The sequence below is a fragment of the Lates calcarifer genome, unplaced genomic scaffold, assembly GCF_001640805.2.
Source record: "Lates calcarifer isolate ASB-BC8 unplaced genomic scaffold, TLL_Latcal_v3 _unitig_2330_quiver_827, whole genome shotgun sequence".
NCBI classification, from domain to species: Eukaryota; Metazoa; Chordata; class Actinopteri; family Centropomidae; genus Lates; species Lates calcarifer.
The window spans coordinates 12501-30815 of record NW_026116143.1 but is presented as its reverse complement, the minus strand read 5'-3'; the positions used below and the strand labels follow the sequence as shown (position 1 = coordinate 30815).

Here is an 18315-nt window from a genome sequence, read left to right as displayed (position 1 = left end):
TCACCACTGTCTGATTCAAACAGAACATGTATATATATATAACCTCAGCACAGAGCCAAACCCAGCTGATGAGGCTGCAGCTCAGACTGTCACATGACCTCCTTCTACGTCACCTGCAGTGATGGAGCACAGACAGTTTACACTGCCACCTGCTGGACAGTGTAAGAACTGTTTTCCTCTGAAACAAAGGAGCTCAGTGAACAGGAAGTGTTTGTTTGACTCTTTCATCATATTGATGGAAGCTAATATTAGTTTGGGTTCTGTGATGACAGATGAAGTAATTATCTGATCAGAGAGTGCAGGTTATTTCAGTAACCATCAGTGTGTTGCTGCTGTTTACCACTGTAGCTCAGCTTCTATTGATGGGACACAGTCCAGGATCTGTTCTGTTCCATCAGACTATCAGCTGTGTTACCTGTGGACAGGTGCAGCTGAGCTTTAACCTCTGACCTGAGCTTTAAAGAGTCCCAGAGTTTGAGTGATTAGTGATCAGAGGTGATCAATAAGTGATGTGAGGGAATAACTGATGAAAGCTTTCCTCCTGAACTGTCTCTGTGTGCTTTGACTGCTCAGTAAAGATGGAGGCAGGTTTTATTCTGCTGTCAGCTGCTCACACATCTGATCTTTCTGACTGACTGACATGATTCTCTGATCACAGTCACACCCGATTTTTGTCTTAATATTGTAATTAACTGTCCAGAAATGCTGACAGGTGTATTTGATGGAAAATTGCTTCCACAGGAACCTTTTATATTGACCTCCAACATGTGGTTAAAGTCCCAGAGGAAGTGATAGAAACACTGAGCAGCTTTTCTATCAGCTTTTACTGAGCTTTGATTCTCAGCTCCATCTTTTTGAAATGCACCACGTTGAGTCCAGATCAGATTAGACCTCAGACCTGCATCAACATGTTCAACAAGTCAGACAGGTTCTGATTTTAGATGAAACCAAGCAACAATGAATCCTGCTCATCATCACCAGATATATGATATGATACAGAATATGATGTGTATCCTCAATGAGATTTAACATGAATTTCTTTGAAGGAGAGACAAGTGTCTCTGTCCTGAACCTCTGAGTTCTTTCCATGAGACAGGCAGGTATCAGAGTGTGTGGTGATGTTGTGGCTCAGTGTGATGAGCTGAGCTGTAGTCCAGTAAAGACAGATGACGTTCTAACTCAGTGTGTTTGTATGAGCAGGAGAGAAAACCACAGTGACACAGAGGAAGAGGGCGGGCTTCACTCAGCCTCTCTACCAACAAACCTCAACAGTTGATCACAGAGCACCGAGCAGGACCATGAAGGAGACGTCTCTACATCTGCTCTGTGAGTACACTGTCTGTCTGTCTGTCTGTCTGTCTGAACCTGTCTGCTGCCTCTGGAATAACTGATGATGGAGGAGAGGACATGAAAACACAGTCAGGCTGAACTCAGGTCAGTAACAAGCTGCAGGTCCACACAGGAACTGGAGTGGTCTCAGTGACGACAGGGAAGAAGTTCAACAATGATGGACTGACTTTAACTGGGACACTAATGTCTTCAGTCACTGGTGTGGTTCAGAGAGGACTGATGGTTCATTATAGATCAACCAACACTCAGTGAACATCACAATGATAATGGTAATAATGATTTGAACTGTTTTTAAACACCTCAAAAGTGTAATAGCACAAGAACCAAACAATAAAAGCAGAAAGTGACACAAAGAGCTGAGTATAATAAAGAGAAGAATCAGCTGGAGCAGTGAAACATGTGGAGTGAAAACAGGGAAGGCAGACAGATTCATTTATTTGATGCAAACATCCAGCCACACACTGCTGTTCAGACCTCTTCACTTCTCTGACATTGTGTTATGTTGAAGCCTTTTCATCAGACTGAGCGCTCATGCTCCTCTGATTTCTCTGGATTGTTGTGTTGAAATCCAGAAATACTCCAACCAGCCTGTCTGACACTAACAATCATACCACGCTCAAACTGACATCACATTTTCTCCCCATTCAAACATCTGATGTGAACAATGACTGAAGCTCCTGACCTGGATCTGCAGGACTGTATCAATTACACATGATTGGCTGATTGTGTCACTGCACAAATAAACAGGTGTTCCTAATAAACTGCTTTTCTATGCACTGCACACCTGAGTGTTAGCTTTTAAGTAGCATTGTTTCCTTTGTCAAACTCTTGTGTTTCATTCCTCTGTAGTTGTGAGCTCACTGCTGATCTGCTCAACAAACCAAGGTCAGTAAACTTGTTCTGTCTCTGTTTCCATCTGTTCATCCTCAGGATTCTTCCTCATTAGAACTGATGCTTTCAGTAGAGAACTCTGAGAGAAAAAGCTGGAAAAGACAATGAAGATCATTTCAAGTGTTTTCATGTTGATAGGCTTCACATGTTGACTCATATGTTGCTGAAAAACTCTGAGAACATCTTTCCAGTCTGAGACACTGAACTCTGCAGCATTAAATGAGCAGCTGTTCATCAGCTGAACATCAGTGTCTTTACTCTTTGCTCCAGCTTCAGAGAAACAGTCACACAAGCTGTTTGAGCTTTGTGTTTGTTTGACAACCAGAAAAACTTTCAGCACTTTTTCATTTCAACCCTCAGCTCGTCTGACTGTGAGTCCCAGCAGCTCTCAGTTTTTTAAAGGAGACTCTGTCTCTCTGAGCTGTGAGGAGGACGACAGCTCTGCTGGATGGAGGCTGTGGAGGACGACAACCAGAGACACCAGAGCTGAGTGTAAAGAATGGGGAGAATCATCTGGTTCTTCCTGTAGCATCAGCTTCACCCTCCCATTGGACAGTGGAGTTTACTGGTGTGAGTCCAGAGAGGGAGCAACCAGTAACATCATCAACATCAATGTCACTGGTAAGATCAGACTGTGGAGTTAGTATTGATGAAGCTGTGTGTAAATGGATGAAATGCTGTAGTTTGTCTCTGTGTTGAGGTGGATCAGTGATCCTGCAGAGTCCTGTCCTCCCTGTGATGGAGGGACATGATGTCACTCTGCACTGTAAAACAAAGACCACTCCCTCCAACCTCCCAGCTGCTTTCTATAAAGATGGCTCCCTCATCAGGACTGAGCCTACAGGTCACATGACCATCCACCATGTTACCAAGTCTGATGAAGGCCTCTACAAGTGTATCAGCAGTCATGGAGAGTCTCCACCCAGCTGGATCACTGTCACAGGTCAGGAGGACAAACAGGATTCTTCAGTCATTAGAATGAGACGTTTCTGACTTTACCTTCAGTAAAGTAACGAGGGTTAAATTTAGAGAGATGTTGGAAGAGATGGAGAAATAAACTCCAACAGGAAAATGAGTCAATGTTTTATCTTGTTTTCAGTTTAAGAGATTTTAATGATTGTTTTTGTTCATTTTAGAGAAACCCACCACACCTGGACCTACACCCACCCCCACCTCCTCTTCCTCCTCTTCCCCTTCTTCTAGTTCCACTGACACCACCTCTCATCCTCCTTTCATTGTGACAGTGGTTGTTCCCTCTCTCTGTGGTCCGGTTGTACTGGTGTTACTGGTTCTTCTGGTGACCCTGTGTGTCCGGAGGAAATCTAAAGGTGAGACACAGACTCAGGTATTATCTGTATTTATCATAGGCATATATCTATACATGTGTAAATATTATACATTGCAGTCATGTATGTATGCACACTTGGAAAATACACAGCACAGCACAGGCTGAATATATGTATATATTGTTAATATTATTGTTGTTATTGTTGCATACTACTGCTGCTCGCCATTTGCACTATATACTGGTTATATTCTATTTTATACTCTTGTATTATTCTATCTTGTACTGTATTTTTCTTGCATTCACATACGGACTACTGTAACAACCGAATTTCCCTTCTGGGATGAATAAAGTCTTCTATCTATCTATCTATCTATCTATCTATCTACATTCTGTTTCTGTTGATGTTCATGTTTCCAGATTTATTTTACATTAACAAATAATTTTCACATCTCAGCTACAGTTCAAACCAGTTTTCATTAATGAAGTTTTATGTTGTTGTTTGTTTTTTTTTTTCAGCTGATGCAGAGAGAGTTGGAGAAAATGACGTCAAAACATCACGTCAGCCAATCAGACAGAGCAGAGGTAATGTGTGTGTGTGTGTGTGTGTGTGTGTGTGTGTGTGTCAGTATATTAGTGTATTAGTGTATTAGTGAACAGGGTGAGGGTTCAGTGTGAACAAGTGTAGACAGACAAACTGTGCTTCTGTCTTTGTGAGGACTAGTTTGGGTTTGAAGAGAATTCATCTTAAAATCTGAGGACATGGTGTTAAATTAATGACTGAGGAAAGTGAGGACATTATAACGAAGTGGGGACATGTTGTATTAGTGATATTCTAAAATATGAGGACTCTGAAAACTGAGGACATTTAGTGCATTTTTACAGCACACTATGAGGACACTTTGCAATGTGGGGACATTTTATAAAGTGGGGTGTTTTTATGAAGTGAGGACAGTTTGGAATGAGAGGAGTTATTCTGGAAGTCAGGACAATGTTTTGGGAAATAGACACAGTCATGAATTATGGGGACAGTCTGTGATGTGGGGACATGTTTAAAAAGTAAGGGTATTTTTATGAGGACTTTTTTTTACAAAGTGAGGACATTTGTATAAAATAAAGATGCTCATTATTTCTGCAGGACATTTTTACTCATTGATGTGACTGAGTTTTAATGTGAAAGATACATTAACATGCAGCATTAACAACACACTGTCCTTACATTTGGTTTGTTTTAAAGATAAAAACATCAACTTCATCAGATTGAATCCTCTTCAGTCCATGAGGTTTCAGACTGTAGTGTAGTGTGCTGTGTTGAAGACAGTGTGTGCTGTGGTTGGTTGGTTGGACTGTGTGTTTGTACCCTGCAGTGAATCAGTCAACAGAAGCTAACAGCTCTGTGGTCGTCCAGTTTCCTGTTTCTGCTCAACCTGCACATGTTTCACTGCAGAGATATTATTAGACTAAAGACAGAAAACATCGAGTTTAGAACTTTACACATTCATGTCTGCAGACAGACAGTAGATCTGAATATCTGATGTGTTTTTCTTTATTTTTTTATCAGGGTTGCTGCAGTAGAGGAAGCTGCACTAACAGCTCAGTTCAGGGATCAGTGGTTGTACCTGCAGTAATGTAACCTGTTTGTTTTTTTCAGAGTGTTATTCAGTTGCAGTTTACTCAGGAGTGAGAAGAAGAGGAGGCGATTCATCATCAGAGGTACAGCTGCTCTTCTTTGTCTCCATCATGGTCCAACACTACAACAAGAGTCTACAGCCATGAGACAGTGAGGCTGTGCTCTGAGCTAAATGCTAACACCAACATGCTAACATGCAGCTGTCCTTAGTTTAACATCTTAGCTTACAGAGCATGTTAAAGACTCAGTCAGGACAAACAGGAATGTGTCTCATCATAAAACAATTCAATATTCTATAAATGAATAAAATCTGAGCAAAGGTTTCTGCTCAACAACAGCCTGACCAGAAACTCCTACAGTTTAGCTCCTACAGAGTCTGGTTTAACCCCAGTAAAGTCTGGTCTGGTTTAGCCTGAGACAGTCTTCCAACAAGTCCCACAGGACTGAGGCCAAGTCTGGAGCCTTGATTTATTATCGGCATTCACCAGTTAGGAAAGTCTGTGTTTTAATGTTAAATATTGTCAGTTTAAACTCCTGTTTCTTCTTGTTTCAGTGACTCATTGACAGGACGAGCTGCCACAGCTTCCTGAAGCAGCAGAGAATGGATGGATGAAGGATGAGGCTGGTTTTATTCTGGTTTTTTCCCCTGTTAACAGACTCCATGTAAAGACCCAAACCAACAGTGTGTTAGTCTGTAATACTCTGAGCTGGTCACTGTAACTTTGAACAAACAAACAGGAGGAAATGATGCAGTATAAAGTCCTGCTCTTATAACCAGTACACAAACATTACATCAGTGCTTCCTAACACATTCTAAGTTAGCTGTGGAGCTGCTGTTAATAAGGTCATTTTCAGTTTGTATTGATGTAAAGTCCTGGTCAACAAACATTAGTTCTCCAGTGAAGACGACTGTGTTTTACTGTATTCTGATTGATCTGTTGATGTGTCCGTCTGAGGCTGTGGCTGTTGGTTCAAGTTAATAAACAGTTAAACATTTCTGCTTCCAACTGCATCACAGTGTCATTAAACAATCTTCAGTGTCTCTGCTCAGGACTGTTAAACAGATGAGTATAAACTGTCTCCGGTTCATGTGTCAGGGACTATTTTCAGCAGCGGATTAGTACGGGTAGTCTGCAGTGAGAATGTGGGACAGACTCTGATCCACACAGAACGTGTTGGTAGATATGTTGTTAGTTTGGATCTGATCAGACTTTAAGAAGGTGAAACCAACAGGAGTGTGTCTCCTGTCTGAAGGTTTGAAGCAGGATGTAACAGAGGAGACAGACTCAGACTCTTCAGGCCTTTAACAAACCTTTTAAAACCTCTTCTTGGTGGTTTCACTGAGCTGAACTGAAGCTGCTGAGGTTTCTCTCTTCAGTCTGTTCTGCTGATTCATGTATAAGGTGTGACAGTGTTAATCTGTTTTAAAATGTGTGAAGTTATTTTAATAGAAGTCACATATAGAGAGAAGAGATGGAGAAATAAACTCCAACAGTAAAATGAGTCAATGTTTTATCTTGTTTTCAGTTTAAGAGATTTGAATGATTGTTTTTGTTCATTTTAGAGAAACCCACCACACCTGGACCTACACCCACCCCCACCTCCTGTTCCTCCTCTTCCCCTTCTTCTAGTTCCACTGACACCACCTTTCCTCCTCCTCCTCCTTTCCCTGTGATGGAGGTTGTTGTCTGTGTCTGTGGTCTGGTTGTACTGGTGTTACTGGTTTTTCTGGTGACTCTGTGTGTCCAGAGGAAATCTAAAGGTGAGACACAGACTCAGGTATTATCTGTATTTTTCTATTTACATTCTATTTCTGTTGATGTTCATGTTTCCAGATTTATTTTACATTAACAAATAATTTTCACATCTCAGCTACAGTTCAAACCAGTTTTCATTAATGAAGTTTTATGTTGTGCTTTGTTTTGGTTCTTTCCAGCTGATGCAGAGAGAGTTGGAGAAAATGACGTCAAAACATCACAGCAGAGGTAATGTTTTGTGTGTGTGTGTGTGTGTGTGTGTGTATGTGTGTGTATTATTATATAAGTGTATCAGTATATTAGTGTATTAGTACATTACTGTATAAGTATACAAGTGTATTAGTGAACAGGGTGAGGGTTCAGTGTGAACAAGTGTAGACAGACAAACTGTGCTTCTGTCTTTGTGAGGACTAGTTTGGGTTTGAATTCATCTTAAAATCTGAGGACATGGTTTTAAATTAATGACTGAGGAAAGTGAGGACATTATAACAAAGTGGGGACATGTTGTATTAGTGATATTCTAAAATATGAGGACTCTTTGAACAGTGAGGACATTTTTAGAGATTTAGTGCATTTTTACAGCACACTCTGAGGACACTTTGCAATGTGGGGACATTTTATAAAGTGGGGTGTTTTTATGAAGTGAGGACAGTTTGGAATGAGAGGAGTTATTCTGGAAGTCAGGACAATGTTTTGGGAAATAGATACAGTCATGAATTATGGGGACAGTCTGTGATGTGGGGACATGTTTAAAAAGTAAGGGTATTTTTATGAGGACTTTTTTACAAAGTGAGGACATTTGTATAAAATAAAGATGCTCATTATTTCTGCAGGACATTTTTACTCATTTGATGTGACTGAGTTTTACTGTGAAAGATACATTAACATGCAGCATTAACAACACACTGTCCTTACATTTGGTTTGTTTTAAAGATAAAAACATCAACTTCATCAGATTGAATCCTCTTCAGTCCATGAGGTTTCAGACTGTAGTGTAGTGTGCTGTGTTGAAGACAGTGTGTGCTGTGGTTGGTTGGTTGGACTGTGTGTTTGTACCCTGCAGTGAATCAGTCAACAGAAGCTAACAGCTCTGTGGTCGTCCAGTTTCCTGTTTCTGCTCAACCTGCACATGTTTCACTGCAGAGATATTATTAGACTAAAGACAGAAAACATCGAGTTTAGACCTTTACACATTCATGTCTCTGTTCACTCTGCACACAGACAATATGGAAACTGTTTTACTCTTTAATGTGAGTAATAATTACATGAAGTGAACTTCCATCAGGAATATCCACTGTTTTCAGTCTGAATATGATGAAACATATAGAAAATGAGCAGAGTTGGACTTTATGAAAACATCAGTTAGAAAAACAAAGAGGAATGTGTGTGTTGTCTCAAAGTAAGATTTGAAGCAGGATCTAAGAGAGGAGAGACTCAGCAGCAGACCAGAGATCCTCAGCCTCTGTTTTCTACAAACTGACCTTTAATGAAGCTGATGGTTTCTAGTTGATTTTAAATGTACTTGTTAAACCACAGCAGCAGCTTCCTCCTGTTTATTCCAGTCTGAACTGTGAAGTTTGAAGAGTCTCATGACAGTCTGTTCTGCTGTGTCTGATGGTATCATGTTTATAGTGTGAAGTCTGTTTATCTGTTTTGTCCTTTGGTGTGAAATGCATCAGTTTGTTTTAACAGAAGTCAGCAGCTGCTGTCGTCCAGCTTCCTCTTTCTCATCAACACTCTGCAGTTATAGCTGGTCTCACAGCAGAGGTGTTAAGAAGGAAAAAGTAGAAACATGCAGACATTAACGTCTCATTTGATCCCTGCAGTAAAAATATTCTCCATACTACTAGCAGTGCTAACAGCAGCAGTGTTTACACTGGTATCAGTTGTAGTAGCTGCAGTAATGTGATGTGTGTTTTGTTTTTCAGAGAGTGATCCAGCTGCAGTCTACTCAGCAGGGAGAAAGGACGGTGTCAGTTATGGACAAAAAGCCAACAGACCAAAAAAGACCAGAGGTAAAGCTGCTCTTTAGGCATGCTAACAGGTTCCATCTGCCTCCTGCTTCTGCTTCTGTAGAGATGTAAAGTGGTATCAATAAGACAACAGTAGTAAAGTAGTAATAACAACAGTAGCAGTAAAACTAGAAGCAGTATTAATAATTTCTAATTCTAGCAGCAGGTGTTGAGCAGAGTTGTAGCAGCAGCAGGAGGTTTGTTATCACAGATCAGACTCTACAGCTGCAGAGAGACAGAAGAACAGAATACTATGAGAAAGGAAGATATCGAGTTAGTAACAAGTATTTATGGGAAATGAATTCTCACTGAGAAAGAGGAACACAGTGCATCATGTGAAATCCCCAGGCAGTCTAGGCCTACAGCAGCAGAACTAGAGGATGGTTCAGGTCTGATCCAGTTCTGACTTAAGCTTTGTCAAAGAGGAAAGTTTGAAGTCTGAGAGCTGAAGGTTCTGCCTCCCATAATAATATCATTAAATAAAATAATAAAAGAAGTGAATAATATCTCATTAGAACACTTCATTCTCTGGCCTCTTAGATACAGTTTTACAATCCAGTCACTCAGACGTCTTAATTCAACAGTTTATTACTGAGGTGTAGCTGGTGGTGTTGTACTGGGATCCATTCTTCCTCCTCATGTTTTTAAACTGAATGAAAACAATAGAAACACCTGTGGACATGACCACTGACCTATGATCTTTTTTATTTAGCGTGTCCACCAGAACCAGAGGTGGTCTCCTCTCCACTGAGGTAGACCTTCACTCCTTCACACCGGTCCACCCACTGACGTCCTCCTGCTGACTGTAACTGCTCACCACAGCCTCTCACACCAGACTACACTCATTTTATCATGCTTGATATGTTCCCTTTCTCTGCTTCTAATGCTGCTTCATCTTATTTGAAAAATCTTCATCAACTAAAACTAAAGATGGAAAGAAGAGACTCAGAGTTTCCACCTCTCAGTGTTTCAGATCAGTGATCAGCTCCAACATGTTACTATTCTCATTTCTATGTTCCTGTTTACCAGAATCTGATGATAGCTGCCATTAGTTTAGTGGTTAATGAAGTCATGAACTTTACTGTTATTTCTAATCTCTGTGTTTTTGGAGCCTGCTCTTGTTCCTGCAGCAGGGATCTGGTTTCTCTGCAGGATCAATAAACTTTAGTCTCATTAGTTGTTGTTGTCATGTGGTTCTGTGGGTTTCATGAAGCTGTGAGATGGAAAATGTGACTGGTTCTGTTTTGGTTGTGGCTAACACCGATCCACACCTCTGTTCAGTGCAGAAACAACAAACACCACAACCGCAGACTATAAACAGCAGCAACACTGTTCAGAGGTGAGAAACTGTGAAGAGAACGAGCCTCAGTCCAGAGTGTCTGTGTGATTCAAGAGTTTCAGTCTTTAATCAGTGAACTATTGATTAGATTGACTCTGTAAAGTCTCTGCTCTGTTTAAACATCAGACGTCACAGAATCATCTGATCATCAGATGTGGACGTGGACGATGGAGACTCGTCCTCTCCTCTGTCATTTGAAATCCTCACAGTGTGACTGCTTGGCTCTGTGCAGTGCTGTTATTAAGCCTTTATCTCCTGAGCCTTTGTTAGTTTGATGGTCTAAATGTTTCACTGACATCAGTCTGTGTCATTATTCAGTGTTCACAGTCAATCAGCTACATGTCAGAACCAAACAAGAAAAGTCAGAAGATGAAGGGTTAATAAGTTTTGATTTGAAATGGGAAATCAGTTTGTAGAGAGACTTGTTCTTAATATTCAGTGTTTGAATGTGTTTTACATGAGTTTTCTGTGTAATGAAACATTTCACTGTGTTTCAGGATGGTGTGTTTTTGTAGCTGAGCCTTTGAAAAAGGTTTGAAATCTGATCCCTGAGCTGTGAGATGACTTGTTCCTTCCTGGTTCAGTGTTCCAGCTGTTTGTGTTCCTGCAGCTTTTTGTCCCTCCTCCTCTCCTGTTCTTCTCTGTAGCTCCGCCCAGGTGATACCTGATCACTGATCAATGAGGCTGATCAGCATCAGAATCAGTGCTGGTCCTGCTCCTCATTCTGGACTTTCTTTGATTTGGTGTCACTGATGAAGTTTCTCAGTTGTTGTGGTCTTTATGTTAATAAATGCTGTGGAGTTAAAGTCAGTTCATCCTCATTTTTACTGACAGTTACTGACAGTCAGAGGTTAAAGGTCAGATCAGAGGTTAAAGGTCAGATCATCTGTTGATGGACAGGCTGAAGCTGCTGTGCTGCCACTTGCTGGCTGTCTGTCATCACTGCATTAACCATCCATCTCTATCTTTAAAATCACTCACAGTGTTGTTGTGTTGTGATGCTGTGCTGCCCCCTGCTGGCTGCTTCTTGTCACTGCTCAGTCTGTCCATCCCTGAGGGGAGACTGCACCTGTCCACAGATAACACAGCTGATAGTCTGATGGCAGAGAACAGATCCTGGACTGTGTCCCATCAATAGAAGCTGAGCTACAGTGGTAAACAGCAGCAACACACTGATGGTTACTGAAATAACCTGCACTCTCTGATCAGATCATTAGTTCATCTGTCATCACAGAACCCAAACTAATATTAGCTTCCATCAATATGATGAAAGAGTCAAACAAACACTTCCTGTTCACTGAGCTCCTTTGTTTCAGAGGAAAACAGTTCTTACACTGTCCAGCAGGTGGCAGTGTAAACTGTCTGCGCTCCATCACTGCAGGTGACGTAGAAGGAGGTCATGTGACAGTCTGAGCTGCAGCCTCATCAGCTGGGTTTGGCTCTATGCTGAGGTTATATATATATACATGTTCTGTTTGAATCAGACAGTGGTGAACATCATCACTGATCAATAACTTCATCCAGAAAAACTGTGTGAACGTCTTAGAGCACCATTAGATTTGTTGTTTTATCACTGCTACACTGACCATAAATCATTATTCCTCAGTCTCTTTATTAGAATACAACCAGAAAATACAACAGAGTGTTTGAAGAATTAAAAAACTTCATCCAGAACAACTGGAGATGGATGGTTAATGCAGTGACAACAGACAGCCAGCAGGTGGCAGCACAGCAGCTTCAGTCTGTCCATCAACAGATGATCTGAGCTTTAACCTCTGACCTGAGCTTTAAAGAGCCCCAGAGTTTGAGTGATTAGTGATCAGAGGTGATCAATCAGTGATGTGAGGGAATAAGTGATGAAAGCTTTCCTCCTGAACTGTCTCTGTGTGCTTTGACTGCTCAGTAAAAATGGAGGCTGCTGCTCTTGCTCTGTTGGTTCATGTCAAACCTTCACTTCACAACACTTCCTGCTTTTCACTCTCTGTACTCACTGTTTTACATTCACATCTAAACTACACTGGGACATCCAGAGAAAGAACCTGAGTCACACAACTCTTTCATTCAAAAACAATTACTGGTTAAACCTGTTTCATTACCTGCGTGCTGTTGATGGTGGAGGAGGAGGAAGTAAAAACAGTAAACAGCAGCAGGTTGGGGTCAGAGCAGCAGCTGAAGATCCAAAGTATGTGAACCTGAGAGTTGAAGGATGAGACAGAACATCTGATGTGTTTTATTAGAGCACACACTTCCTGACCTGGAGCTGAGAGTATTAAACTAGACTTAGTGTCCCAGATAGAATTCCATACATCAGGAGAACCTGGTGGGAATTTCATTATATTTAGCACAAATGTCCAGTTGGATCCAAATAAATAGAATTTAGTGGTTAAAGGTCAAATGTCACTGTGACCTTGCTTAATATGTTTTTGTCTGCAACTCAAGAACTCATATGTACATTTTATTATAATACATTTTATCAAAGTCTTCACTACAAACAGTGTATGAGTCTCTACAAACATGATGTAAACTGTAACTGGACTGGTTGGTGGAGACAAACAACCACAAGCCGGAAATTCTAGTTCGTATTAAAAGCCTATAAATAAAGGAAAGGTTGCAAGACTTTTAATGTGAAAAATCTGTAGGAAGTTTTGAGTTTATTCATTTGAGCTTAAAATTGAGGAAAACAGCAAAGTTCAAAGACTGGAACTGTGACTAAAAGCAGATAAAACAGTGTTCTGAGCAGAGAGGTCAGTAACTGTGGTTCTACTGATGAATTGTTGCTGTTGAAACAGAAAGTGAAGTGAATTCATAAGAACATCAGGTAAACATGGAGGAAGAGTTTGTTCTGACAGAGAATTAAAACCAGAGACAGAGGATTTGAGTTAAACTACCTCCACCACCTCTCCTTTTTCAACCTCCTCCTCCTCTCCTTGTGTTGGTTATTGTCTCTCTCTGTGGTCTGGTTGTTCTGGTGTTACTGGTTTTACTGGTGAGACGATGTGTTCAGAGGAAACCTAAAGGTGAGACACAGCTTTCTGGATTTTACAATTAGATTGTGTTTTTCTGTAGATTTCATTTTTAAAATGTATAAAATTTTGTTGAACATGTTATTTACCCACAGGTCATTGTGACTGCTTTCGCCTATTTACATTCAGTTTCTGTTGATGTTCATGTTTCCAGATTTATTTTACATCAACAAATAATTTTCGCATTTTTTTCACTCAGCTACAGTTCAAACCAGTTTTCATTAATGAAGTTTTATGTTGTTGTTTGTCTTGGTCTTTTCAGCTGCTGCAGAGAGAGTTGTAGAAAATGACGTCACTGATGACATCACATACAGTGACATCAAAATATCACGTCAGCCAATCAGACGGAGCAGAGGTTACAGTTACAGACTTCAAAAAATGTTTGTAAAATGTAAAATGTTTATCATAGGTTTTATATTGTGAATTATGTTGTTGTCCAGACTTGTTATTAAGGTTAATATTAGAGTCAGGTTTAGGTTAGGACAGGGTAAAGTTTAAGGGTAGGTATTTAGTTAAAGTTTGGATCAGGGGCCAGAGAACGCATCATGTCAGTGACAGTCCTCACAAGAGTTTACATTTTGACAGGTTTCTTTCTTCTTTTTTTATTATTATTATTATTGTTATTATTATTAATAATAATAACAATAATAATTAATCCACTAATTTTGCCAGAATTAGTGGATTTATTTGAATCAGAAAACTGAATGACCACAAAACAAGTCAAACTAATGTAAATGCAGTGTTAATGGTACAAATGAGTAAAAATGTCCTCATGTTCCCCAGGTTTTTATAATCCATATACATACTGACCCTCTGAAACATCTTTATTCACCTCATAATCCACAATTTCATCAGTTCCCAAAAATAATATTCTTGATTCACAACAATGCCCTTACTTCATAGAAATGTCCCCACATTTAAAACTGTCCTCAGTACGCATGGTTTAATCAGTTTATACAAACCACCACACCCTTCATAAAAATGCTGTTTATAAAAAAGTGTATGCAGTACTTTAGTATTTGTAGTTATGGACTATTACACTTCCGTCTTCAGCTATAAACTCATGACATCTTGCTGCAATAGTTTATCAATTCTCCATTATGTCCCTTTTGTATCATATTAGAAAAGAAGTTCTTTTAGTAATTGTAGCAAGAGAACAAATAATCTGAATATTATTGGTACAGTGGTTCCTACAGTTGTAGTATCAGTAACTATACTAACAGTACTGGTGTGAGTTGTAGTAGCTGCAGTAATGTACCTTGTATTTTCTCTTCCAGAGAGTGATCCAGCTGCAGTCTACTCAGCAGGGAGAACAGAAGACGTCACTTATGGACAAATAGTCATCAAAGACAAAAAGTCAAAGACGAGAAAGACGAGAGGTACAGCTGCTCTTCTTTGTCTCCATCATGGTCCAACACTAGAACAAGAGTCTACAGCCATGAGACAGTGAGGCTGTGCTCTGAGCTAAATGCTAACACCAACATGCTAACATGCTAATCTGTTTATACCATGTTCATCATCTTAGCTTAGTGTTAGCATGCTAACATTAGCTGATTAGCAGTAAACACTGAAAACAGCTGAGGCTGATGGGAACTCCAGTTGTTCTGCAGGTGTTTGATCATAAACCAGAGTTCTGGACAAATTAAAATGTTGACATCCTGATTACAGATTGAGCATCAATGATCTTAGCTTCAATGCTTCTTGTTTTGAGAGGCATGAGTTTTATATGTAAAATTACATTGTTGATAATTCCCACATTAATCGCCATGATGAGCCTGACTGAGGAAAATCTGCTCAAATGACATTTGTTTCATGTGAATCACTTCAGAACAATTACTGATTAAACCTGTTTCATTACTCATGGTTGTTCAGTGTATCTTGGCAAACAGGACATGAAAAGTAAACAACAACCTTAGGGTGTGGATATTCACATTGACTTTCTATCAGCTCTGAGATCAGCAGATAAAATCTTTTTCCTCCACATTTGGAATTCAAAACAGTGAGTTTCCGGGCAGGAAGATGTTTTAAAGGAGGAAGCAGGTTTTATTCTGCTGTCAGCTGCTCACAGACTGACATGATTCTCTGATCACAGTCACACCTGTTTCTCTACAAACCACAGATATCCACAGTCTGGTGATGGTTACGTTTTGTGTTCTGACTTTAGATTCACTTCAACAGAGAAACAAAGCAACAATGACTCCTGCTCATCATCCACATTATCCACAACCAGGTCCAAGGATCTGATCTGACTCTGTGGAGACGGGTATTCAGTTGGTTGCAATCTACATTGTCACCACAAGATGCCACTAAATCCTCTACGCACTGCTCCTTTAATCTGAGTTCACTTCTTCAAAACTCTTCTCAGTCCACATTCTCTTCTTTCTTCCTCTTCCAGGGTCAGGTCCTGGTGGTCCCTCTCTCCACCAACCCTTCCCAGTTCCTCCTGAGGTGCTCTCAGGCTGGATGAGTCGTATGTTCTCTCCATCGTTCTGGGTCTACCACGTTTTCTACCAGTTGGACGTGCCTGGGAAGCTTTCAGGAAGCATCCCAACCACATGCCTGAACCACCCCAGAGGAGTAGCTCTCTCTTCACCCTGTCTCTGAGGCTGAGCCCAGACACCCTACAGAAGAAACCAAATTTATATGCACCTGTTTCATTTTGGCTCAGCGTGAGACTCTATTGCGTTTTGTGGTCATTCATGGTTGTGATTTTCTCCTTGTGTTTCACATGTGTGCATCTTAGCCCAGCACAGGTTGACAACTTGTCACATTAAGCTAAATAAATCATAGATGGACAGATGTCGACCCCCTGATGTCCTGGCATCAGCTACTCTGCAAGCCCCCCCTTCAGCTGCTGTGTGCAGCTGCACAGTGTATGTATGTCACTTCTCAACCACGTGTCAGTGGGTAAAGCAGAGAGACAACGTCAGACGTGTAGGTACAAAACCACCTCCATCTCACTTCCTCTCAACTTAAGTGCTATCGTTTACAGGAAGATACAGCCTCTTTCCACCAATGTGTAACTGTATTTATGAAATCAATGTTTTATAATCATCAATCAGTCACTTGTCTCAAAATAATTTAATACAAAAACAAAAGCACAGAATCTTCATTGACCAATGTTGCCCTCATATGCACAAAACAAAAGTTTGTCTGTCAGTGAAGGCATCATACAGGTCCTGATGTCTTCATTCAGATTCTGGTCAGTTCCAGATTTTATCTCTGCCTTTCTTTACTTCATGTTAAAACTGAATGTCTCTGCTTTATTGTAACTGAACAAAGAGACACATATCTGTCTCTGCAGAGGAAACCACAGCACCTCGGCCTCAGAGGAAGGAGGAGGGTTTTATCTGATGTGACCATGAACTGATCAGAGAGCAGCTCTAACATCAGCACAGTGTCAGGATGGAGGAAACGTCTCTGCTGTCACTGCTCTGTAAGTAAACTCTTTATGTTTCATTTCAGATTAGGTCTTTAATGTCCTGTGAGTCCCCTGAATTCATGAAAGGGACAGAATGAACCAGTAGTGTCCAAGATTCTATAAACACATTAGCATAATGTTCTAATAATGTTTTGATATAACTTGTAATTTGTGCTTTAGACTCTATTTTCACACTAATTTGGATGGTGCAAATGGCAGAAACCATAGTCTGGTAATTCTATCCACATCCCAGCACAACTCTCCAAGCCATAAAGAATATCCTGTCCACCTGTCTTTCAAACTTGATTTTCCAGCAGTCAGCGTATGCAGTGTAATTGGTCTTGTATTTCAAACAATCACCAAATTAGTCCAAAAGATCATATCAATTGTTTTATTAATGACACAAAATATAGGGTTTTGGCTATATACATACGTATATACAAGGGGTCACAAGCCATAAAGATGGTGCAGTGGATAACATCCTCAAACAATTCCCAAAATGTTAAAAGTGCTATATGTATGTTTTGCTATCCCTAAGTAGCTAACATTAGCATTAGCTGTTTACTTACCTGTCTAGAAGAAAAGTTTAGAGTTCAGCATCAAACTTTATTCCTTCACTCACCACGAGCTGTTTCCAGCTGTGGAAAGGAATGCCAATGTTAACTCTTGTTTTGCTTCCGTTTCTATCATTCTTCTACTGAAGTTATGCTAACCAGGCTCATTTTGTATTTTACAACACATTAGTAGTAATGTGGAGGAGGTGAGTTACCAAGAGCAAACTTCTGCTCTGTAGTCTTTCTGTAGAACAGAAAAGAAAGAACTGTTTCCTCCTTTCTGTTCTCACTCTGCATCAGTTTACAGCTAAAACCAAACCTGTATCATTCAGTGTTTTTACTCTGTTGAAGCTTTAAACCAACCTGAGTGTCATTTCTCTGTAGTTGTGAGCTCACTGCTGATCTGCTCAACAAACCAAGGTCAGTAAACTTGTTCTGTCTCTGTTTGACTCTTTGTAGGAAACTTGAGTCTTTAGGACAGTCTGCTACAATATGGATGTTACAATTCAATACTAATACTAATACTAATAATAATAGGAAGCATGTTGCACAGTTTATATTAGTGTTGACAGAGTTCAGGACTGAGGGTTCTATCAACTTGGGAAAATCCTGAGCTGTGGAATGACTTACACATATGTGCTTGTAAAAGGATTTTGAAGAGAACATGAAAGGATTATTTAGCCTAAATGAAAATGTACAGATGCCATCCTCTTCCTTCTCTCAGCTCGTCTGACTGTGAGTCCCAGCAGATCTCAGTTTTTTAAAGATGAGTTAGCTGTGAGGAGGACGACAGCTCTGCTGGATGGAGGCTGAGGAGGAACACAACCAGAGACACCAGAGCTGATTGTGGAGTTGACTGGGGAAGATCAACTGGTTCTTCCTGTAAAATCAGCTACATTGACCCATTGGAGAGTGGAGTTTACTGGTGTGAGTCCAGAGAGGGAGCAACCAGTAACATCATCAACATCACTGTCACTGGTAAGATCAGACTGTGGAGTTAGTATTGATGAAGCTGTGTGTAAATGGATGAAACGCTGTAGTTTGTCTCTGTGT

General features: G+C 40.3%; 3 protein-coding genes and 1 long non-coding RNA gene across 5 annotated transcripts in view; all 4 read left to right on the top strand.

Moving 5' to 3' along the window:
* Positions 1-10101, top strand: part of LOC108892674 (low affinity immunoglobulin gamma Fc region receptor II) — a 55977-nt gene extending 45876 nt beyond the window's left edge. For both annotated transcript variants that reach the window (XM_051068009.1, XM_051068012.1), the window contains one exon: positions 9724-10101. The gene's annotated coding sequence lies outside the window, so the exon portion shown is untranslated. The remainder of the gene's footprint in view (positions 1-9723) is intronic.
* Positions 1088-14752, top strand: LOC108892675 (low affinity immunoglobulin gamma Fc region receptor II). The gene is made up of 8 exons (XM_051068021.1): positions 1088-1100; positions 1201-1326; positions 2200-2235; positions 2602-2862; positions 2942-3184; positions 3378-3569; positions 4046-4111; positions 14565-14752. The coding sequence occupies exons 1-8, from the start codon at positions 1088-1090 to the stop codon at positions 14735-14737; spliced, it is 1110 nt and encodes a 369-aa protein (XP_050923978.1). The 3' UTR covers positions 14738-14752.
* Positions 14753-15663: 911 nt separating this feature from the next.
* Positions 15664-18027, top strand: LOC108892678 (uncharacterized). Its single transcript, XR_001962503.2, has 3 exons — positions 15664-16723; positions 17647-17682; positions 17987-18027. It is a non-coding gene; the product is annotated as an uncharacterized LOC108892678 (long non-coding RNA).
* An 11-nt stretch (positions 18028-18038) lies between these two features.
* Positions 18039-18315, top strand: part of LOC108892672 (basement membrane-specific heparan sulfate proteoglycan core protein) — a gene marked incomplete at its 5' end in the record, with an annotated part of 1218 nt that continues 941 nt past the window's right edge. The window contains one exon of the mRNA XM_018690368.2: positions 18039-18240. Within this exon, the coding sequence (XP_018545884.1) occupies positions 18039-18240 (202 nt within the window). The remainder of the gene's footprint in view (positions 18241-18315) is intronic.

What these genes read in the sequence shown, in the direction of transcription:
- LOC108892675 (XM_051068021.1), top strand. An exon ending in CATCAACATCAATGTCACTG is followed by an intron (nt 2,863 to 2,941) that starts GTAAGATCAGAC and finishes CTCTGTGTTGAG; the next exon opens with GTGGATCAGTGATCCTGCAG. An exon ending in TGTCCGGAGGAAATCTAAAG is followed by an intron (nt 3,570 to 4,045) that starts GTGAGACACAGA and finishes TTTTTTTTTCAG; the next exon opens with CTGATGCAGAGAGAGTTGGA.